Source organism: Bufo bufo, chromosome 4 (genome assembly GCF_905171765.1).
Source record: "Bufo bufo chromosome 4, aBufBuf1.1, whole genome shotgun sequence".
Lineage (NCBI taxonomy): Eukaryota > Metazoa > Chordata > Amphibia > Anura > Bufonidae > Bufo > Bufo bufo.
Genome location: NC_053392.1, coordinates 263,946,055 through 263,970,358, shown reverse-complemented (window position 1 = coordinate 263,970,358; position 24,304 = coordinate 263,946,055). Strand labels below are relative to the sequence as shown.

General features: G+C 42.1%; 1 protein-coding gene across 1 annotated transcript in view; it reads left to right on the top strand.

Moving 5' to 3' along the window:
- The window catches only part of GCM1 (glial cells missing transcription factor 1), a 65,054-nt gene extending 41,233 nt beyond the window's left edge, over positions 1 to 23,821 (top strand). The window contains exon 5 of the mRNA XM_040430027.1: positions 23,006 to 23,821. Within this exon, the coding sequence (XP_040285961.1) occupies positions 23,006 to 23,503 (498 nt within the window). The 3' untranslated portion in view covers positions 23,504 to 23,821. The remainder of the gene's footprint in view (positions 1 to 23,005) is intronic.
- The last annotated feature ends 483 nt before the right edge of the window (positions 23,822 to 24,304 follow it).

Below are 24,304 nucleotides of genomic sequence, written 5' to 3'. Positions count from 1 at the left end.
AGCTCTTTTACTGTGTATACTATTGTTGCTCACATACAGCCGTGACATTATAATCCACCAAAACCGTCCTTTTTTGACATGGATCCGCTTTCTGGCCTGGTTGACCGCATGCAGGGTCTTTCTTTGGAAGTAGCGGATCTCCGTCAATCTATGACTCAGCTTCAAGCATTGGGCTCTGCTCCGGCTCATGGAGTCTGTTGCGAGCCAAAGGTCTCACTTCCGGAAACGTTCTCCGGGGGCAGTGAGAATTTTGTTCGCTTCAGAGAGGCATGCAAACTCCATTTTTGCTTGTGTCCCCACTCCTCTGGTAAGAAGGAGCAGAGGGTGAGGATTGTCATCTCCCTGCTCAGGGGTAATGCTCAGACTTGGGCTTTTTCGCTGCCATCAGGGGATCCCTCCCTTCGATCCGTGGAAAGATTTTTTGTGGCCCTGGGGCAGATTTATGATGACCCGGATCGTGTTGCTCTGGCCGAATCTAACTTACGTGTTTTATGCCAGAACAAACTGTCTGCGGAGCTTTATTGTTCTGAATTTCGGAGATGGGCAGCTGATTCGGGTTGGAATGATGCTACACTCCGGAGTCAGTTCTGTCATGGTCTCTCAGAGAGATTAAAAGATGCGTTTGCTTTCCATGAGAGACCAACGTCCTTAGAGTCTGCCATGTCATTGGCGGTACGCCTTGACAGGTGTCTAAGAGAAAGAAACGAGACCTCTCTGTCCAGCCATTGTCAGTCTAGGGGCAGTGGTGCGGACTCATTCAGTGTGCAGGGGCCTCATCCTGTCTCGCTCCCCTCTGAGGAGGAGCCAATGCAGCTAGGTCGACTTGCCCCTGATAAAAGAGGATTTAGTCCTCAGAGTATGGTGTGTTTTTGTTGTGGGGGCATAGGTCATTTGGCAAATGTTTGTCCGTCTAGGAGATTCTTGAACTGTACTAAGAGCGATAATAAGAGAAAAACCTCAAAAGGTAAATCATCAAATTCTGCTTCATCTGCTACTTTGGGCAAAGTTGATGTAGGAATTGATGCTTTTCCTCTGACCTGCAGTTCCCGTTTTCTCCTGTCTGCCAGGGTGGCGCTAGAGAGCAAAGTCATTTCTTGTGAGATTTTTGTCGATAGTGGAGCGGCCGTCAATCTTATTGACACTCAATTTGTAGCCATGCATGGTTTTCAGGTTTGCACATTAGAAAAGGATATACCTGTTTTTGCTATTGACTCTGCTCCACTCTCACAGAGATCTCTGAAGGGCATTGTTCACAATATCCGGCTAGCTGTAGGTGACACTCATGTGGAGGATATATCTTGTTTTGTCCTTAACGGATTGCCTTCTCCTCTAGTTTTGGGGTTACCCTGGCTCACTAGACATAACCCCACTATTGATTGGCAAGGAAGGCAAATAAATGAGTGGAGTGACTTTTGTAGAGAGAATTGTCTCACAGCGACTTTTGCAGAGGTGTCTACTAAAACTGTGCCATCATTTCTCTCTGATTTCTCGGACGTGTTTTCCGAGAGCGGTGTTCAGGAGCTACCTCCTCACCGGGAGTTTGACTGTCCCATTAACCTCATTCCCGGCGCCAAGCTGCCAAAAGCACACCTCTACAATCTCTCACAACCGGAAAGAATCGCAATGCGAACTTATATCTCCGAGAGTCTCGAGAAGGGGCATATTCGTCCCTCAAAGTCACCTGTGGCCGCGGGTTGTTTTTTTTGTTAAAAAAGATGGCTCTCTGAGACCTTGCCTAGATTTTAGGGAGCTGAACCGTATCACGATTCGCGATCCCTATCCCCTTCCTCTGATCCCGGACCTCTTCAACCAAATTGTTGGGGCCAAGGTGTTTTCCAAATTGGATTTGAGAGGCGCGTACAACCTGGTCAGGGTCAGAGAGGGGGATGAATGGAAAACGGCCTTTAATACCCCTAACGGGCATTTTGAGAATCTCGTTATGCCTTTCGGCCTGATGAATGCTCCGGCCGTCTTTCAGCATTTTGTTAATAGTATTTTCTACCATTTAATGGGGAAATTTGTATTGGTGTATCTTGATGATATTTTGATTTTTTCCCCTGATGTTCAGACCCATCAGGATCATCTTTTTCAGGTTCTGCAGATTCTGCGGGAAAATAAATTGTACGCCAAGCTGGAGAAATGTCTTTTTATGGTATCGGAGATTCAATTTCTGGGTTTTCTCCTCTCTGCTTCTGGTTTTCGCATGGATCCGGAGAAGGTCCGTGCTGTACTTGAGTGGGAGCTTCCTGAGAATCAGAAGGCATTGATGCGCTTTCTGGGTTTTGCGAACTATTACAGAAAGTTCATTTTGAATTATTCCTCTGTTGTCAAACCCCTTACTGACATGACAAAAAAGGGGGCGGATTTTTCCTCTTGGTCGGAGGAGGCGCTTGCAGCCTTTTCTAAGATTAAAGAGAGTTTTGCGTCTGCTCCCGTTCTTGGTGCATCCTGATGTTTCCTTACCTTTTATTGTTGAGGTGGATGCTTCCGAGGTGGGTGTGGGTGCGGTTTTGTCCCAGGGCCCTTCTCCTGCCAAATGGCGACCCTGTGCCTTTTTCTCTAAAAAACTCTCCCCGGCAGAGAGAAACTATGATGTGGGAGATAGGGAGTTGTTGGCCATCAAGTTGGCTTTCGAGGAATGGCGCCATTGGTTGGAGGGGGCCAGGCACCCTATCCCCGTTTTTACCGACCATAAGAATCTGGCATACTTGGAGTCGGCCAGGCGTATGAATCCGAGACAGGCCAGATGGTCTCTGTTCTTCTCCAGATTCAATTTTGTTGTTACATTCCGACCTGGGATAAAAAATGTGAAGGCTGATGCTCTCTCTCGCTGTTTTCCGGGAGGAGGAAACTCCGAGGACCCGGGTCCCATTTTGGCGGAGGGGGTAGTTGTTTCTGCTCTATATTCCGATTTGGAGGCCGAGGTCCAGGCTGCCCAGACTGAGGCACCTGCCCGTTGTCCTTCTGGGAAGTTGTTCGTGCCTCCTGAGCTACGTCACAAACTCTTTAAGGAGCATCATGATACGGTTCTTGCTGGTCACCCCGGGAGTAGAGCCACGGTAGATCTCATTGCTCGGAGATTTTGGTGGCCGGCTCTTCGTAAGTCGGTGGAGGGTTTTGTGGCTGCTTGTGAGACGTGCGCTCGCGCTAAGGTCCCTCGTTCACGGCCTTCAGGTTCCCTTCTCCCGTTACCCATACCTTCCCGTCCTTGGACACCCCTGTCCATGGACTTTATCACGGATCTTCCTCGTTCCTCTGGGAAGTCGGTGATCCTGGTGGTGGTGGACCGTTTTAGCAAGATGGCTCATTTCGTACCTTTCCCTGGTTTACCCAATGCTAAAACGTTGGCGCAAGCTTTTGTCGACCATATTGTTAAATTGCACGGCATTCCCTCTGATATTGTTTCCGATAGAGGCACGCAGTTTGTGTCCAGGTTCTGGAAGGCTTTCTGTTCTCGCCTGGGGGTTCGGCTGTCCTTCTCTTCTGCTTTTCACCCGCAGTCGAATGGTCAGACTGAGCGCCTCAATCAGAATCTGGAGACATATTTGCGCTGTTTTGTGGCAGAGAACCAGGAGGATTGGTGTTCATTTCTCCCTCTTGCTGAGTTTGCTCTGAACAACCGTCGTCAGGAATCTTCTGATAAGTCACCATTCTTTGGTGCATATGGGTTCCATCCGCAGTTTGGGACATTCTCGGGAGGGGCTCTTTCTGGTTTACCTGAGGAGGAGAGATTTTCCTCGTCTTTGTCTACCATTTGGTAAAAGATTCAGAGTAATCTTAAAAAGATGAGTGAGAGGTATAGGCGTGTGGCTGATAAGAGACGTGTGCCTGGTCCGGACCTGAATGTGGGTGATCTGGTGTGGTTGTCTACAAGAAATATTAAACTGAAGGTTCCCTCCTGGAAATTGGGTCCCAAGTTTATTGGGCCTTATAAAATCTTGTCAGTCATCAATCCTGTTGCCTTCCGTCTTGATCTTCCACGGGTTTGGAAGATACATAATGTATTTCACAGATCTCTCTTAAAACTATATGTCCAGCCCACGGTACCCTCCTCTTTGCCTCCTCCTCCGATTTTGGTTGATGGCAATCTGGAGTTTGAGGTTTCCAGAATTGTGGACTCTCGCATTGTCCGCGGTTCTCTTCAGTACCTCGTTCATTGGAAGGGTTATGGTCCTGAGGAGAGGATGTGGGTTCCGGTGTCGGACATTAAAGCCACTCGCCTCATCAGGGCATTTCATGGGGCTCATCCTGAGAAGGTGGGTCCTGGGTGTCCGGAGTCCACCCGTAGAGGGGGGGGGGGGTACTGTCACTACCAGAGCTTTGGGACGTTCTCACAGCTCTGTTTCTCCACCCCTGTGATGATGTCACTACTAAAGCTGGGAGGAGTTCTCACTGCTCTGTTTACTTTTGGTTTCCTTCCTCCCAACTGTTCCTCATGCGTTTGATTTCCCTCTCTTTATATCACCCCTCCTCCTATTGTAGGGCGTGGATTATAGTTCTCATTTCAGTTGTAGCTCTTGCTTTAGTATCTTCACTTGTAGCTATCAGTTCACTGGACCTGTGTTCTGCTGCAGCAAGCACTCCGGATATTGCCAGCTGTCCTTGGATCCGTCTTCTCTGCGGCTGCAACACCTTCAGCTAAGTGTACAGACATTGTTGTGTACCTGATTGTTTTCTGACTGGATCTGAGGTGGCCACGGTTCCCTCCATATACTGAGTAGGGCACCGGTGGCCGTGCCCCTTCCACTATTGTAGGGGTTACAGTGGTCATCAGTCTTAGGCACGTGGGCATGCCTCGTTCCGCCATTTGGATCCGGGCATGTGCTTTAGCAGCATAGGGAGAGCTTTGAGGGTCTGACAGGGGTCCCCCCTTATCCTCCCTAGTTTGGGTCCGGTCAGTAGCTCTTTTACTGTGTATACTATTGTTGCTCACATACAGCCGTGACACCCTTACCTTCTCCTGCCCTGAGTCCCCCTTTACTCCTAATATCCCCTGTGTTCCCCCAGGATTATACATACACTGGTGTTGCTATCAGTAATAACCCCTTGTCATTCCCCGTAGGGATAGTATATTGTCAGGATTGGGTGGGCTGCTGGTAAAGTGTATGTATGTGTATTATTGCAATTGTAGTTAGATTTTGGGGAGGACTTGGGGCTGTGTTAGTGTAGTCAGAACCGTATTAGTGTGTTGTTATAGTGTGTGTACTCATATTGCTGTGTGTCGCTGTAACTATATATGTCTATTCCCTTGATATAGATATATATAGTTATAAACATTTATATTCCTTTGTAGCAGTAAGGCGCCACAGCAATAGTTGTAGTGTATTGTTGTACTGTATTATCAGTGTATTACATGTGTTATGTTCTGTAAGGATTAATAAATACGTGTTATTTATACCTATTGTGTAACTTGTGATTACTAGCGGTAGTTAGTAAGGCGCATGCAGCTAGTATAGTGAGTAGCGTAAGGCAATCAGTAGTGATTTGTTGTTAAGTAAGGCATAAATAGGCGGAGTTACCAGAAGACGACTCACGCCTATTTATGAATATTAATTATTGAGATTCGCATAAATATCAATAATTAATAGCCCCTTTAAGAGAAACACTTGGTTGTTAAAATGAAAAGTTTCATTTCTTCCAATAACATGTTGATTTAGCCCCAAATGTTTCATTTTCACAAGGAATAAGAGGAGAAAAATCACCCCATAATTTGTTACCTATTTTCTCTTGAATATGGCAACACCCCATATGTGGTGGTAAACTGCCCCACCACATACATTCATTAGTACCATTTTGGGATACATAAGACTTTTTGATTGCTTGGTATTACACTTTTTGTGACGCACAGTGAAAAGATTTTTACAGCATTCACCTGAGGGGGCATATAATGTGATTTTTTTTTTATAGAGCAGGTTGTTGCGGACGCAGCAATACCTAATGTGTCTATTATTTTTATTTTTGTTAAGTTTTACACAGTGAAAGCCTTTTTGAACAGAATAAAATCTTGTTTTGTGTTGCCATTTTCTGAGAGCCATATTTTTTGGGCGATTATCTTAGGTAGAGTCTAATTTTTTGCAGGATGAGATTTCGGTTTGATTGGTACCATTTTGGGCTAAATACACCTTTTTGATTGCTTGGTGTTGTGGATCATGTGATATTTTTATAGAGTGAGTCGATACGGACGCGGCGATACCTAATGTCTACTTTTCTGTTTTTCCCTATTTTTCACAAAATTTTGGGAAAAGGACGCTTTCTTTTTTTTAACTTGAAACCTTTAATTTTTTTTTGTAAAACTATTCATTTACATCTTTTTTAACTTTATTTTTTGTCCCACTTTTGGACTTCAACTTTTGGTGATCTGATCCCCTTTACAATGCATTACAATACTTCTGTATTGTAATGCATTGGCTGTAAGTCTATTACCAGTGTAATACACTTTTAGGCCCCTTTCGCATGAGCGAGTATTCTGCGCGGGTGCAATGCGTGATGTGAACGCATTGTGCCCGCACGGAATCCGGACCTATTCATTTCAATGGGGCTGTGTACATGTGCGTTGGTTTTCACGCATCACTTGTGCATTGCGTGAAAATTGCAGCATGTTCTATATTCTGCGATTTTTACGCAATCGCATCTGCAAGCAAGTGCGGATGCGATGAGTTTTTCACAGCTGGTTGCTAAGAGATGTTGTTTGTATACATTCAGTTTTTGATCACGTGCGTGCAAAACGCATTGCGCGATAATAACTGAAGGCGATCGCAGGCAAAACTGAATGACTTTGCCTGTGAAATCGTGCAGTTTTCACTGAAACCATCCGCAACACATCCGGACCTGCTTGTCTGCAAGGTGCCTTACAGCCTTCCTGCGTGTGAGATCCAGGGGGCTGGATCTCAAAGGCTCACATGGATGGCAGCCACGATGCCTAAGGAAGGCATAGGGCTGCTGTCCAAGCCATCGGGCCCCCGTCACAGCAGCGCGGGGACCCGATGGACACGCAAACCTGTCAGGATACCGCACGTGCTGCGGTCAGCGCTGACCGCGGCAGTGCAAGGGTTAATGCGCCAGCATCAGTGTTTTCACCAATGCCGGCGCATACAGCAGGGGTCCGGCTATCAGTGACTGCCGGACCCCTGCAGCTGATCGGGCAGGCGCAGCACCTGCTGTATGGCGCTGGGTTTTCTGACCCAGTTCCCTATGGATTAAAGGGGTTGTTTCACAAAACATATTCTACATTTTTCAAGCCAGGATCTTAATACTTTTGTAATTGCATGTAATTAAAAATTATATTATATAGTCAGTGAGCTATTCAATAAAATGTATCTGTATAGCACCACCTGCTGTTTGTTCTTTACCTTATTTTTTGTCCACCTCTGGGTGGTTGAACATGCTGGCTTATAATATTATCTATGAATATGAAGCAATAGTGTTGCCAATTATTCAGCATCTGTATATCATATTGCTATTGAACAATTATTCACTAAGTATCTCTTGATAGTAACAAGATTTTGCTACATAACTTGCCATATCATTTATACCCAAGTTTGCTACTGTTATCTCTCATTAGTAACTCTTTACTATATATAGTGAATAACTAGCAATAGATTTAATCTTATAGCCCATTGCATTCATATGTTGTGAGGTTATTATGGTGATAATATCCAGCTGACAGCAGCTATTTGATTCAGCTATGCTGCCAGTTGAACCGCGGGAAAAAAAATATTGCAGTAAACTGTATCTCATATATACAGATGCCCTATCCAATATATAAACAGAGGCATTTAAGCCTTTCTATTCACATACACAGTACATCTGCAGTATGAAACTGTGTGATGGGGAAAAGAAACAGAGTTTATTAAAATAAAAATTAAGTCTTAATGATAGGTCAAAAACAGGGTTTCTATTGCCTCTGACCATCTGGCTATATATATAGGAGACGGAGCGCTGGATGGGAGTGGTAGTAGCTCTGGCTGTTACAGTAAATCACAGTGGCTTTCCTCACACCATTACTACATAGGTAGAAAAAAATAGCAATCTGAACTACTTATCTGCAGTACTACTCATGCATTTCTGCAGATAATAATTCAAGATCACAGTGAACAGATTCCCTTTAACATCTCTATTGTAACACTGGGTTTTATTTTTACTTTCCACTGGCTAAATATGCATTTCTTGAATTATACCTTCGGCTGAAACTAACATTTTCCTGAGGACATTTTCATGTAAAAACTTGCTAAACAGCATTTTAGTATTGAACTGAGCTATCAGTTATTTCAGTCATTCTCATTCCCATTACTCATATAGACTTTGGGGGTCATTTATCATTTATTGTTTTTAGGTCAGTTTTAAGTCTGTCTTTGCTTTGTGTGCCTTCACCAAATTTATGAACTGGTGCACCTTAATAATATATGTGATGTGAGTGCAATGTGGTTTACACAGGGGTTGCCTGCCGCGGCTTGCGACTTTTGCAAAAGTCGTACAGAGTATATGAGATATAATCCGAATGACAGGGGTACGATGTAATCTATGAATAAAAAAAAATTGGTAAACCCTATGTGAGGCTTTCGACGAAACCAGAGACCTACTATTAAGAACATCCTCCCATTGCTCATTTAATAGATCTGGAATATCTTTTTTCCATTTCTCTTTTATATTTAATTTTATCTTTTGTTGTGATACTTTCATCAGAAGTTTATATCTCCTTGACACAGAACCCCTGACCTTTCCATCCCTGAGAAACTGACCAACCTCCTCTGAGAATATCTTTTTATAGCTCTCAATATCGACTACCGATTTATATGCCGCCCTCATTTGCAAGTATTTAAATCGATCTTTATTTAGGATCCCAAACTCACCGGACAAGGTCTCAAAATCCTTCAACCTATCACCTTCAAATATATGTGCTACCAAACTTACCCCTCTACCCTCCCAATCTATATATTGTTTAATCTTATAAACCTCCCATAAATGTATATTAGTGGAATTCCAAATAACCTTTTATACCCATTATTTTTTTTACCTCTCTCCAAATATAATCCATCAGATTTAATATTCGATTATCCGTGCTAATCTTACCCAATAAACCCGACTCCAACAACTCCAGTAAGCTATTTTGTTTAAATGTAATCCCCATTTCCATTAAATATCCTCTCAAAAAAGTACTTATTTCAATCTCTTTAATATCCCCACACTGTGACACCAAAAAATATAAAAACCAATTGGGAAGAGCTAATCCACCCAGTTTATCAGGCAACTGAAGTATTTCTTTTTTTAATCTAGATACCCCACCTTTCCAAATAAATTCCCTAGTCAAACTATCTAAGGTCAAAAATATCTTTTTTGGCAATACAGTTGGAGCATTCTGTAATATATACAGCACCTTGGGGAGGAAGACTATCTTTATTAGATTAATTCGAGCCATCATTGATAGTGGCAATCTATTCCATATATGGATCTTCCTCCTCAATTCCTTGAAAAGAGGGACAAGATTTATTTCCACATAATCTTCCACCTTTCTTAAAAAATTTATTCCTAAGAATTTAAAACTCTCTCTTTTTTAACTACGTGCACACCATAATCGTTGCTCAACTCTTCATCCCCTAATAACATCAAGTGTGATTCCTCCCAATTTATTTGCAATCCAGAAAATTTACCAAATTGTGTGATAACGTTCATTATTATACCTAAATCCACTTCCGTATTACCTAAATACAACAGAATATCATCTGCGTACAACATAATTTTTTCCCTACACTCCCCATATTGAAAACCCTCTAGATCCTTTTCCCCCCAGATTATATTGGCCAGAGGCTCAATTGCTAATGAATGCGAAAAGTAAGGGGGATAGGGGACATCCCTGCCTAGAACCCTTTGAAAGGACAAAGGGCAGGGAAGTTGCTCCATGCACGAATACCGTCACCACAGGCTGGGAATATATTAATTTAATTCAGTTTATAAAATGGACTCCGAACCCGAAGCAACTAAGGACTTCCCACAAATAATCCCATTCTATGCAATCGAAAGCTTTGGTTGCATACAAAGATAGTATACCTTTTTGTGTTTCTTTTTCTTTTCTTATTTTGTTACCCTCTATATTAGCAAATACCCTTCTAATATTGGAATTGATCAGTCTCCCAGGGATGAAACCTGTTTGATATTCATGAATCAAGGTTTTTATTATTTTTGACAATCTTTCCTCTAGAACCTTTGCTAGTATTTTAATGTCAGTGTTCAACAAGGATATAGGTCTATATGATTCTGTGATTAATTTATCTTTACCCTCTTTGGGGATCAGAACTATTGTAGCTTGATTCATTGACTCTGGCAGTTTTTTTTTTCCTTAGCCTCACATAGGGTGTCCAATAATTCTGGCCAAAGTATCTGTCCAAAATACATGTATATTTCAAAGGGGAAGCCATCTACTCCTGGCGCTTTACCATTTTTTACTGTTCTCACTGCCATCTCTAATTCTTCCAGCTGTAGTTCCCTATCCAATTGGTCTCTCTGTTCCGCAGTCAACTTTATCTTAAAAGGTATTTCACCCAGATAGTGACGAATTTCCTCTTTTGTTTTCTGTATCTTTGATTCATATAATTCTTGATAATAAATTCGAAAAGTCTCAGTTATCTGTTCCAGGGTTCTAACCATCTGTCCCTTCTAATCTTTTATTACCCCTATCCAGGTTTTTTGTTGTTGATTTTTAACTGCATTGGCAAGGATCTTACCCACCTTTTCCCCCTCAGAAAAAAACTTTGCCCCATGGAAGAACATTGCTGTTTGAGTGCTTTCCATTTGTGGCTCTTTAATTTTCTCTCTATGTTTTTTTTTTTAGGTAATTCACGTTTTTAAATAAAATCCCTCTCAAAAAGGCCTTGACTGTATCCCAGATCACCAACTTACCGTATTTTTTTTGCCCCATAAGACGCACTCCCCCCCCCCCCCCCAAAAGTGGGGGAAAAATGCCCCTGCATCTTATGGGGCGAATGCTGCCAGCAGACTGCGATGTATCAGCTGGACGGGGGAAGGAGGAGGGGCCGGTGTCATGCAAATGCGGCGGGGCCGATGCGGTCACCCCCATAACAGTGCCATCCACAGATCACCCCCCATAACAGTGCCATCCACAGACCCCCCATAACAGTGCCCCCCTCAGATCCCCCCATAACAGTGCCATCCACAGATCCCCCATAACAGTGCCACCCACAGATCCCCCCCATAGCAGTGTCACCCACAGTTCCCCCCATAACAGTGCAATCACCAGATCCTCCATAGTAGTGTCATGCACAGACCACCATTAGTTCAAAACCCACCAAAAGCACACCTTTTGGTTAAAAATATTTTTTTTCTTATTTTCCTCCTCAAAAACCTTGGTGCGTCTTATAGGGCGAAAAATACGGTATTTGCAGAATTCCTATTGACCTGAAAAAAAGACCTGTAGTTCTTTTTTAATTTCATCCTTCTCTTTTATCAGAGTTAACCAGTGTGGATTTAATTTAAACGTAAATGTTCTATGACTAATTATACCATTCAGATCCATCACTACAGCACAATGGTCTGAAAGCGCCATGGGAACATATTTTATTTTTATATTATATTTCTCCATAAATTTTTTAATACTTAATATCATATCTATTCTTGACCAAGACTGATGTGTTTTGGAGTAACAAGAGTACGTTTTATCCTCCATATGTAATTTACGCCAAATATCCACCCAATCTAGCTCAGATAGTAAATACTCAAAGTTGTTCTTATTGGGCGACGTTTTACTCTTTGTTAAACTATCCTTACTGGCTTCAATAACCACATTGTAGTCACCCGCTGCAATCAACATACAGTGTTGCTTATCTGTCATATAATTCTGTAATTCATAAATCACATCCGGTCTATATGGAGGGGGGATATAAATGTTTGCAATCACCATTTGTACACTGTCTATAATACAATGCAAAAATAAAAAACGGCCGCTGTCATCCACCTTACAGGAAACACACTCGAAATTAATCTTTTTATGAATCAATATAGATATTCCTCTTGAATATGATGTATATGTAGAATGGAACCCCACCCCAATTAATCATATGAGACATAATCCGCATCTAATCTCACTTTTCGCTCTTAAACATAGACCACTGTGAAAAGTGGCAAGGATCCCGAAATGTTGCCATGACTTGCAACTTTTTAGACCACAAAACTGATTTGGTAAATGACCCCCTTTATTTCGATATTATTGAAAAATTTCTATTATATATATTATTAAAATACACACAATTTTGTGTTGCTGCATTCGTAACTACCTGCTCTGTAAAAATATGACTCTGAAAAATATGTTCTACCCGGTCAGATGAACACCAGAAAAAAAAACTTTGCCAGAATAAACATTTTTTGGTACAAAAAATGCCTCCTGAAACAAAATATTGAGCAATCAAAAAATCTTGTGCAATCCCAAAATTATACCAATAAAAGTATCAACTTATCCCAAAAAAACAAGCCCTCACACACGACCATTGCCAGAAAAATTTAAAAATAAATAGCAGCCAAATATGGTGACACAAAAACATGATTTTTTTTCCAAAAATGCCTTATTTGTGTAAAAGTAGAAAAGTTTAAAAAAACCTATATAAAATTGGAATATCTGTAATCGTACTGACCAGCAGAATAAAGATAACATGTCATTTTTCCCACATTGTGTACGCCACAATAACAAAAGCCAAAAAGTAATGGCAGAATTGTTACCTTTTCTTTATCCTGCTTCCCAAAAAGATTAATAAAAAGCAATTAAAAAGTCCAATGTACACCTAAAATAGTACCAATCATAATGGCAACTCATCCCGTAAGAAATAGCCCTCGCACACCTACATTGAGAGAAAAAGCATATGGTTGCAAATTACCCGTGGTGTAAAAATGCTCCCTCCACCCCTTGAATAATTAGTTAAGTGACGTTGTTTCCAAAATGAAGTCACTTATTAGGGGTTTACACTGTATGGGTAGCTCTGGGTCTCTGCAAATGAGATGTAGCACCCAAAAACCATTCCAGCAAAATCCATGGTCCAAAAGCCAAATGACGATCCTTCCCCACTGAGCCTTGCTGTGTGCTCAGAAGTACCCCTGCAGTGGAAACCACCAAAAAGTGAAAGCCAAAAAAACACCCTTCAAGGAATTTATTAAGGGGTGTAGTGAGCGCTTTGACCACACAGGCATTTCATAGAATTTAGAAACTCTTGGCTGTGAAAATGATGCTTTAGCCCCTCCTGAATACAGCAACACCCCATATGTGGTTGTAAACTTATTTTTGGCCACATCTAGGGGGCTCAGCAGAGAAAGAGCACCATGTGCATTTGAGGCCTATTTTGGTGACTTACACAGCACTGGCTGACAACAGATCTGAGGTTAAATAAAAATGTAATCCCCTAGAAGTGAACCCATTTTGGAAAACACACCACTATCAAGGGGTCTAGTGAGCATTTATACCCCACAGGTGTCTTGCAAAAATTATTTCACAACAGATGGCGCAAAGTGAAAACTGCAATTTTTACACAGATATGTTATTTCCAATATGTTGGGTTCAGCGTGTGACAGTGTGAAATGTAAGCCCTTATATTATTATTACGCTAGGCTAACTGATTTTAGAAACACCCTACATGTGGTCCCAACCTTTTGCAGTGAGGGGGACCAGATGGCTGTGAAGGCAGCCTGATGCCTTCCAAAGATATCAGAGCTAGCCTTCTATGGAAGCCTGTGAGACCCAGCCCCCTTGCTATCTGTCTTAAAAGTAGAGAAATTAAAATTTTGAAAATTGTGAATTTTTCCAAATGTTCTGTAAAGTTTACATTTTGTTTCACCCATAAACATTGACCCAGATTTACTGCTAACTTGAAGTACAATGGGTCACCAGAAAATATTCTCAGAATCGGTTAGATGAGTAAAACCATTCCAGAGTTATTACCACATAAAGTGACATATCAGATTTGCAAAAATAGACCTGGGCAAGAAGGTGAAAACTGGCGTGGGGTAAAAGGGATTGAAATCACACTCAATTTTACTGGTTTTGTTGTGATGTGGTTATTTGCCATGCATTTTTCCAGGTTACAAATGGAACATAAGTGTGTTTCACCTGTATAAATTTCATGGCCAATAAACCGATCACAAAATCACAGTAAATCCAAGTGCGTTTTTTTTTTTATCACATAGACAAAATCATTTTATGTATCTACTGTATCCCCTTAAGTCAATAGGTAGCTTTAGCTGAACTAATAAGGGGTGTGAGCACTAAAAGTGCCTAGGGCAGCAGAAACTCTAAATACAGCCCTGGTTATCAGCTTAGGCCCAGTTCACACTTCAGTTACAAATCGCCAAGTTTATCTGTCCCTATCTTTAAAATTTCCTTTAAGAATTAAAACCTTCAAGTCATCCACAGAATGTCTTGGTCAAGTGAAATGGTTTCCCACAGTTGTATCAGCTATATGTGTAAATTCATCTTGGATCGCACTTTGTATGCTCATGCAGAGCCTCCCCTGTATAAATGTCTCCATTTGGACACCTTGTACAAAATATCACGTACACCACATTGGAGGATGCACATGAGAAAGTGCCAGTGATGTTAAAGGTCTGTTAAATGTTGGGTATATGGACTGTGTTTGTAGATAAAATGTGTGCAGGTCTTGCATTTTTTATAGTTACATGGAAAAGTGCCAGTCTCTGATGGTGGTGAGAGGGCACTTCTAACAAGGAGATTTCTCAAGTTTGGTAGTTGTATGTATGCTAGAAGAGGTAACTCCAGAAATATTTCCTTTAGTCTGTTGTCTGTTAAATATGGGTTGGAGATCTGCAGCAATCTTCCTTAGGATGTTCATTTGGGGACAATACATGACCACTAATGGCACGCTTAGTCATAAACAGGTTGGCATACTGTGGTGGCATTCTAATGCCCATGGCGCTATCCATACACTGCAGGTACATATCTTCCTCAAATGAAAAGTAATTGTGATGCAGTACATAACTGATCAGCTGTAGAGTAGGCTTCATGGCAAGACCGATTTTTATTTTTTTGTAGGCTATGCCATCCTCGTGGGGGGATATTAGAGTGCAGACTCTAGATCTATAGTCACCAATATTGTGCCCTCTGGTAATGAACCAAGGGCCGACAGCCTGGTGTCTTGGATGTATCTAGGTTACATCCTTGCCAAAGGCTTTAGAATATTTTCTATCCCGCCTGAAATGTCTTTGGTTAAGGTCCCTATACCAGAAATGATGGGTCTCCCAGAAAAGGACAGAAAAGCTGAAAAACACATTCCAGTCTTTGACCCAAGGACTGAATCCATCACCTGGTTTTATAACCCACTACATGATCACAACTCGCACTTCCCACAGTGTGGCTCCAGATCCCTAATTTACACACTCTTCACCTCTGTTGCCCTTGTCAATTTGTAACAAAACCACAGTTATTTCTCCGTCATGTCTTAATTATACACCTTCCTATACACATGTTGATGTAACATCCTCTAAATGTTGTGCCTGTTTCTCAGTCATTCATTTGTAATTTTGCCTTTAGGAGCCCTGTGCTCTGAAAGTGTGCAATATGCATGTTTCTGTCAAATAAAAGGTATCACCCCTATAATACTTTTATACTGATTAACACAAAACTATTCTACACCTCATGCTGGTTCATATACTGTCACGCTCGTGTGTGGGAGGAAAACACTACACCGAACATAGGAGGGAAAAGGGGATACCGGAATAAGGCCTGGAAATTAGGGAAGGAAAATGGACACCTCCTAGAGAAAATCCTAACTCCAGTCCTGACAGACTACTAGTATGAACAGGCCCCAAAGGTAGGTAAACTCATACACTGGATACCTAGAATAATATCTCTCCCTATAGGACCCTGGAACTAATGTCAGGACTGAGTCTACCTGTTCCTCCAAAGGGAAGGACGAACAGGAGTCTACCTCAGGCCTAATGACAAACAGGGAAAGGCAACACACACACAAATATATAAACAAAATACAAAAAGGGACAGGAAACACTTATCTTCAATGAAGCTTTGGTAGCACCAGGAACTCAGCCGAGAACCAAACACAAGCTAACCCTAAGCCCAACAGAAGCTATAAACCGCATAGCATAGTGGGAGAAACAACAATAAATAGAGAAGGTTAACCTCTTCAGGACCCTGCCATTTTTCACCTTAAGGACCAGACCATTTTTTGCAAATCTTTAACTTTAAAACGCTTTTACTTATCCAGGCCATTCTGAGACTGTTTTCTCGTCACATATTGTACTTCATGACAGTGGTAAAATGGAGTAAAAGATTTTTTATTTATTTATAAAAAAATTACAAATTTACCAAGAATTTGGAAACATTATGTGGTCGTAAACTGCTGTACGGTTTTTGGAAAGCAGATTTCACTGGGATAATTTTAAGCTGCCATGTTACATTTGAAGACCCTCTGATGCACCCCTAGAGTAGAAACTCCAAAAAAGTGACCCCATTTTAGAAACTACAGGATAAGGTGGCAGTTTTGTTGGTACTATATTAGGGTACATATGATTTTTGGTTGCTCTATATTACACTTTTTGTGAGGCAAGGTAACAAGAAATAGCTGTTTTGGCACTGTTTTTATTTTTTGTTATTTACAGCATTCATCTGACAGGTTAGATCATGTGTTTTTTTTTGATAGAGCAGTTTGTTACGGACGCGACAATACCAAATATGACTACTTTTTTTGGTTGTTTGTTTCAGTTTTACATAACAAAGCATTAAAAAAAAAGAAGATTTTTTAGTGTCTCCACATTCTGAAAGCCGTAGTGTAGGGGCTCATTTTTTTCAGGATGAGATGACGGTTTGATTTGTACTATTATAGGGTGCATATGACTTTTTGATCGCTTGCTATTGCACTTTTTGTGATGTAAGGTGACAAAAAATCAGGGCTGTGGAGTCGGTAGATAAATGCTCCGACTCCGACTCCTCAGTTTTTGGTACTTCCGACTTAGACTCCCCGACTCCTCTGTATTTAATATGCAAATGTATTTTATACATTCCTTGAAGGAAAGAAAGGCAACATACAGCTGTTCCACCAAGTTCTTCTAAGCTCTTATAGCAGAGAGAGGTAGTTGGGCAGAAGCTGCTGCCTTCTCCTTTGTGTGCTGACCTTCTGCTGAAGATAGGGCAGTGGGAGGATCCAGGAAGGGGCAGGGGAAGGGGCATTTATTTTAAAACATGATTTTCCTAGTAGAATCCCATAGTCATGTTTAAAGTTTAAGCTAACAATCTAAGTTTACAAGTTTTTATAGCCTTAGCTGAATGACAGCAGTTTTTCAAATGGTTTACAGCTTCAGTCTTGAACTATTGACTATCCATTCCCTTCACTTATACAAGTGTCTCTAGTCCTGCAAAAAACATATTTACCTAATCAGTTATCAGTGAGAGGCTAGGTTAACCATGGGCGTTGCGTTCCCTGCAACAGCGGAACACAACACAATGGAAAGTATAAGTATTGCCGCTCCTTAACTGTGCGTTGCGTGCCATATAGTGAAGCATATGAAAAGCATGCTTCTTCACGGTCACTTAACGTGTTCGTTTTGCGGTAACGTGATGCACTGTATGCATTGGCCTTTATTCTTACAGTAGAGAAGCAATTAAAGGGAATCTGTCACCTGCTTTTAGCATTTTAAGCTTTCAACATTGCCATGTTCAATAAAGTACCTTATTTCCTGCAGTGGTCGTCTTACTTTATTTCGTTTTGTCATTTTGATAAAAAAGCTCTTTTTCTGATATGCTAATGAAGCTCCAAGGTGCCCAATGGGGCGTTTTTTTTCCTCTCTGGAGCCCAGTGACGCCCCCCTGCGGTGCCCAGCCCGCCTTAATTTGAAGCCCAAGAATGCCTCCTGATCCTGAAATAACCTCCCACAGCCCCGGCAAACGCTTACACCCCCTCGCCGCGTCATCTTTTACCTTCAAGAAATTCCCCGTTCTTCTTCCTGTCGGCCGCCAGAAATCTTGCGCAGGCGCAGTACCGCCTGCGCGATCATCAAGCTCCTGAGGGCAACAGCCTCAAAAGTCTCACTGGGCATGCGCCGAGCCCAGTGACGTAATCTGAGCGCTGTTGCCTCAGGAGCTTGATGATCGTGCAGGCGCAGGCGGTGCAGCGCCTGCGCGAGATTTCTGGTGGCCGACAGGAAGAAGAACGGGGATTTTCTTGAAGGTAGAAGATGACGTGGCGAGGGGGCGGAACCGTTTGCCGGGGCTGTGGGGGGTTATTTCAGGATCAGGAAGCGTTCTTGGGCTTCAAATTAAGGTGGGCTGGGCACTGCAGGGGGGCGTCACTGGGCTCCAGAGAGGAAGAAAAACGCCCCTCTGGGAACCTTGGAGCTTCATTAGCATATCAGAAAAAGAGCTTTTTTAAATCAAAATAACAAAACGAAATAAAGTAAGACGACCACTGCAGGAAATAAGGTACTTTATTGAACATGGCAATGTTGAAAGCTTAAAATGCTAAAAGCAGGTGACAGATTCCATTTAATTATAACTTTTTGTGAATTAGGACATTTAAACTTGTTTTTTTCATTTTTTATTCCAATTTAAACTTAGTAGGAGTCGGAGTCGGTTCATTTGTGCTGACTCCGACTCCAGGTACCCAAAATTGCCTCCGACTCCGACTCCTCGACTCCACAGCCCTGCAAAAATTGGCGCTTTTTTTTACACCGTTTTAATATTTTTTTTTTATGGTATTCACCTGAGGGGTTAGGTCATGTGATATTTTTATAGAGCAGGTTATTACTGATGTGGCGATACATAATATGTCTACTTTTTTTATTTATGTAAGTTTTACATAATAATATAATTTATGAAACAAAAAAAAAAATTCATGTTTTAGTGTCTCCATAGTCTGAAAGCCATAGTTTTTTCAGTTTTTGGGCGATTATCTTAGGTAGGGTATCATTTTTGCGGGATGAGATGACGGTTTGATTGGCACTATTTTGGGGTGCATATGACTTTTTGATCGCTTGCTATTACACTTTTTGTGATGTAAGGTGACAAAAAATTGCTTTTTTTACAGTTTTAAATTTATTTTATTTTTTTACAGTTTTCTCCTGAGGGATTAGGTCATGTGATATTTTATAGAGCAGTTTCTTACCTAATATGTATACTTTTTTTTATTTACTTAAAGCGAACCTTTCACTAGGATTTCACCTAATAAACTATTAACAGTACCTTATAGATTATGCTCATTCTGTTTAAATGCATTCTTGTCCCGCTTTCCTGGGATGTATATTGATGAAAAAAACGACTTATAAAGTCCTTGTCTCCAGCTCCTGCAGTCACGGTGGAAGTCAAGGGGGTAGCCCTTCCCTCACTCCGGGCTGTACCTCCCCTGCCCTAACCCCTCCTCTAACTAGTGAAACTGACACCCGGCTCAGTCGCCGGGACCGCGCTTGTACTGGCGGCGCATGCGCCGTTGGTCTCAGTAGCAGCGCGATCCCGTCTAGGCGCGGACTGAAGCGCGATCCTGTGAGTGAATTGCGCATGCGCCGTCCGTCCCCGATGCCTCCCTGTCTTCTATTCAGGCGCGCGCCTGAAGAACAGAAGACAGGGAGGCATCGGGGACGGACGGCGCATGCGCAATTCACTCACAGGATCGCGCTTCAGTCCGCGCCTAGACGGGATCGCGCTGCTACTGAGACCAACGGCGCATGCGCCGCCAGTACAAGCGCGGTCCCGGCGACTGAGCCGGGTGTCAGTTTCACTAGTTAGAGGAGGGGTTAGGGCAGGGGAGGTACAGCCCAGAGTGAGGGAAGGGCTACCCCCTTGACTTCCACCGTGACTGCAGGAGCTGGAGACAAGGACTTTATAAGTCGTTTTTTTCATCAATATACATCCCAGGAAAGCGGGACAAGAATGCATTTAAACAGAATGAGCATAATCTATAAGGTACTGTTAATAGTTTATTAGGTGAAATCCTGGTGAAAGGTTCGCTTTAAGTTTTACACAATAACAGCGTTTAAAAAAATATATAAAAATGATGTTTTAGTGTCTCCATATTCTGAGCCATATTTTTTTTTTTTTTTTGGGCCATTGTCTTAGGTAGTGACTCATTTTTTGCGGGATGAGGTGACGGTTAGCTTCGTACTATTTTGGTGGGCATTTGCCTTTTTGATCGCTTGGTGTTGTACTTTTAGTGATGTAAGGTGACAAAAAAATAGTTTATTTAGCACAGTTTTTATTTTATTTTTTTGACGGTATTCATCTGAGGGGTTAGGTCATGTGATATGTTTATAGAGCCGGTTGATACGGATGTGGCGATACCTAATATGTCTACTTTTCTTTTATTCCCTATTTAAAAAAAAAATAATTTACTTTATTTGGGGAAAATGACGTGTTTTTTTATTTTATTTTTTACTTGAAACTTTAAAAAATTTTGGGGGAGGAAACTTTATTTTTTCAACTTTTTTTTTTCACTTTCTTTTTTGTCCCACTTTGGGACTTCAACTTTTGGGGGTCTGATCCCCTTTACAATGCATTCCAATACTTCTGTATTGGAATGCATTGGCTGTATGTGTAGTACAGTGTGGATTACACATACAGCTTCCTGCCTGTGAGATCCAGCGGGCTTCCTGCCATGAGATCCAACAGCTTCCTGCCTGTGAGATCTCACAGGCACTCCACCGGAAGGCAGCCCCGATGCCTAAGGAAGGCATCGCGCTGCCTTCCATGCAATCGGGTCCCCGTCACAGCAGCACGGGGACCCGATGGCAGCGCCGATTCCCGTGAGGACATCGCATGTGCCGCGGTCAGCGCTGACTACGGCACATGAAGGGTTAATGCGCCAGCATCAGTGATTTCACAGATGACGGCGCATGCAGCAAGGATCTGGCTATCAGTGACTGACGGACCCCTGCCGCGGATAGGGCGGGCGCAGCTCCTGCACCCGCCCGATCACAGCGCCATACATGTACTGCGCTGGTCCTTAAGTCACGGACATCTGCGGGTCCTCTACGGGTTAAATGACAATGACCACAATAGCCACACCTGGGGAAAGAAGGTGTGGAAAGCAACAGAAACAACACAGACGTAATTTGTTCCAAAAGGAAAACATGTCAGAACAAACCACGTGTTGCCAGTCTCACAGATCTCCTGCCACCTGTCACGGCAACATCCTGTCTCGGAACGTCCGTAAAATATACTCATAATCATGACTGTAAATCTTCTAGCATGGTAAAATTATGATTGTAAAATCACAGAGTACTGTAAATATAATCATTCACTGCTGTTCATGAGAAACCAGGGTTGCAACACATTAAAAATCTGCACCTGCTGAGCAACGTGACCGCATTTTTGTTACAAGCAATGTGTGAAAAGAAGGTATTGTAGAAAATACCCATTAGGCAGGCCTGGACTGGGACTGACATTCAGCCCTGGCATTTTAAAACAGAAGGGCCCACTTACTGTGTGGTGAATGTGAAAAATGTTTGTACACCCAACCACCCCTCCCAATCCAAACTCCCCCCTCTGCCCTAGTGCACTAGCACCACCAAACATACAGGGTATACAGCACTACGTTCATTCAGTGATGTCTCCTCTAATGTAAATGTTCTCTTTCCTCATCTTCTCCATTGGGAGCAAACCACCATGATGATATCCTTCATTCACATCTCATCTCCACAGAGCTTGCCACACAGACATCTTAGTTTCCTCAGTTTTCTATTATCTTCCCCTCCTGGTGCCCCAACAGTGTTATCCTGCTGCTTCAACCAGTACTGTGCCCACTGTACTCCTCCATGCCCCCAAATATTATACTGAAGAAATAACAGTGCCATATCAATAGTCCCACCACATACCAATAGTGCTCCCAAAAGTCACACCAATTATAATTCTCTCCAAATTTTCACTCATTAATAACAGGCTACCTACAGTGATCCTGCTCCCTGAGAATGCCCCCATTAGTAGAAGTGCCCTCCATATTGTGTCCAATAATAATGCCCCTTAGTTGTAATATAGCTGCCTAAAGTACCCCAAGTATTAATAAGGTCCTCTAAAGTGCCCCCAGTAGTAATAAAGTCTCCTGCAGAGCCCCCTCTATAAGGTCCCTTTTAGAGGCTCCAGTAGTAATATGCCCTCTATAGTGCTCCCAGTAGTTATGTGCTCTGCAGTGTGCCATTATTTATAATGTTGCACTGTATTGCCCCCCAAAATACTCACCTGATAGCTGCTTCATTCTTCAGCCTACGAAGCAGGCTATGTGCCATTTCCAGCCTGCAGCCTGAGTTGTCCACATCACAGAGCACCCGGTCGCGATGAAGTCATGGCGCAGCCTTTATCCTTGCTCAATGTCATCATTGTGACCTCCTTGGTTGCCTCATAGGCTTGAGACCTAGGAGCCTATAAGGGTGAAAGGCAGTGGTGACTCCTGTGCCCCGCCCAGTATTCAACTGTATCGGCGGTCTGAGAAAGGCGATAGAGCTGTGTAACAGCCACTACTTTTAGGGATCTGGGCAAAACATCCCAAACCCCAAATGTTTTGGCCTAGCTTTAGGTTTCCCACTCTGGCACCGGCCCATCAGGCTTTTGCCAGAAGGGCGGTCTGGCTGTGCCATTATGTCAGTGCATCAAGTTTTGAAAATTATTAAACACAAATGTAGAGGCAGAGATAACAGTCTATCAAGAATATCTTTCATAGCTTAGAATTCCTGTATTCCAGCTAGCAAGTCCCTGCAGTGCACCCGAGCATACAGAAACTGGGAGGAGGAAGGCTACTGACCGGCTACCCACAGCTACTTTGTATCCTAATTCCATAGACAGGCAATAGGATTATTATAAAATATTATTCCAATGCTATTCAACTCTGTTTTTAGCATTTATGTCTACCAAGGCATTACATGCCTGCTGTCCAGACTCTGGGGTTTGGATGCACATCAATAAAAGAGCTCTCCTCATCTAGTCACTGGATGTATTTGAATAGTGAGCACACATATATTATTTTCATTGAATTGGTATAATTGAATGAACTTTTTTTTTCCCCAGAACCCTCTCTCAGGAGCAATAAGCAACGAAAACCTACCAGGCATAGGGCTAAGTCAGCACAGCTACCCTCCCGTCCTTCACTTAAATGATATGGAAATGGATAAACGCTTGCTAAAAAACTATGTTACTGAAAATTTAAATGATTTGGACCGGAGCAAAAATCTTCGAAGTGGCAGTTTCAATGAGAGTGAAGAGTACAATGACGGAGATTGGCTTGCTTCTACGGATTTTGATCTACAAAGTGATGAAGATCAGCAGGCAGGAAACACAAATCCACAATTCGACTATATGGAATCACTTGAAAATCTCTCCTGGTTAATGTCACCTATACATAACTGCCAGTACCCAAATACAGAGTCTTCATTACTTTTCAATTCTGATTGTGTTGTCAACATGAATTTAAGTGTAGATGATGATTTACCCTCTTTCTACAACCACAATCAAGAGGAGTCCTACCTGTACAAATACTGTAGTTCTCAACTATCTCCACCTTTATAGAGCTGTAATTATGAAGGTGCTTCATATTAAAAAAAGGAAATCATAGACTGTTATATGGAAACCAATGCAAAAGTTATTAAAGGGAATCTGGAACCAGCAACATCCCTATCCCAGTTGTTTGCATAGACACATAACTGTGGGTCACTTGATTAACTCCTTCGGGACTGGGCCATTTTCCATTTCTTCATTTTTTATTTTTTTTTACTCGCTGCATTCCCAGAGCCATAACTTTTTTATTTTTCCATTCACATAGCAATTTGAGGGACTAGTTGTACTTTCAAATGGAACCATTTACAGTTGCACTTGATGATTTACAAACAATGTGAAAAAATTCTGCCACAGTTTCATGTTTTTTTGTCTATTGCATTTCTATACTTTCACTCTCCAGGTCAGTACGATTACACTGATAACACTTGTATAGTTTTTCTTGCGTTTTAATACTGGAAAAAAAAATAATAAATTATAATTTTTTTTTTTGTATTGCCATATTAAGACCCCCATAACTTTTTTATTTTTGTGTGTTCAGAGCCGTTTGAGGGCTCATTTTTGTGGGACAATCTATAGTTTTTATTGATACCGTTTGGGCTATGTGCGGCAGCCTCAAATAATTCAGGAGGACCAAGGCTGCTGCACACACCATTCAGCTTCCCTGATCACCAATAGTGGGAGTCGGTGCATGGCCGGGAGCACGCGCTGCCGATTTTTGAGCTCCGAGATGCCGTGGTCACATTTGACGGCAACCACGGCAACTGAAGAGTTAAATGTGTGCGATCTACGTTATCGTTGATTCAATATATTAGC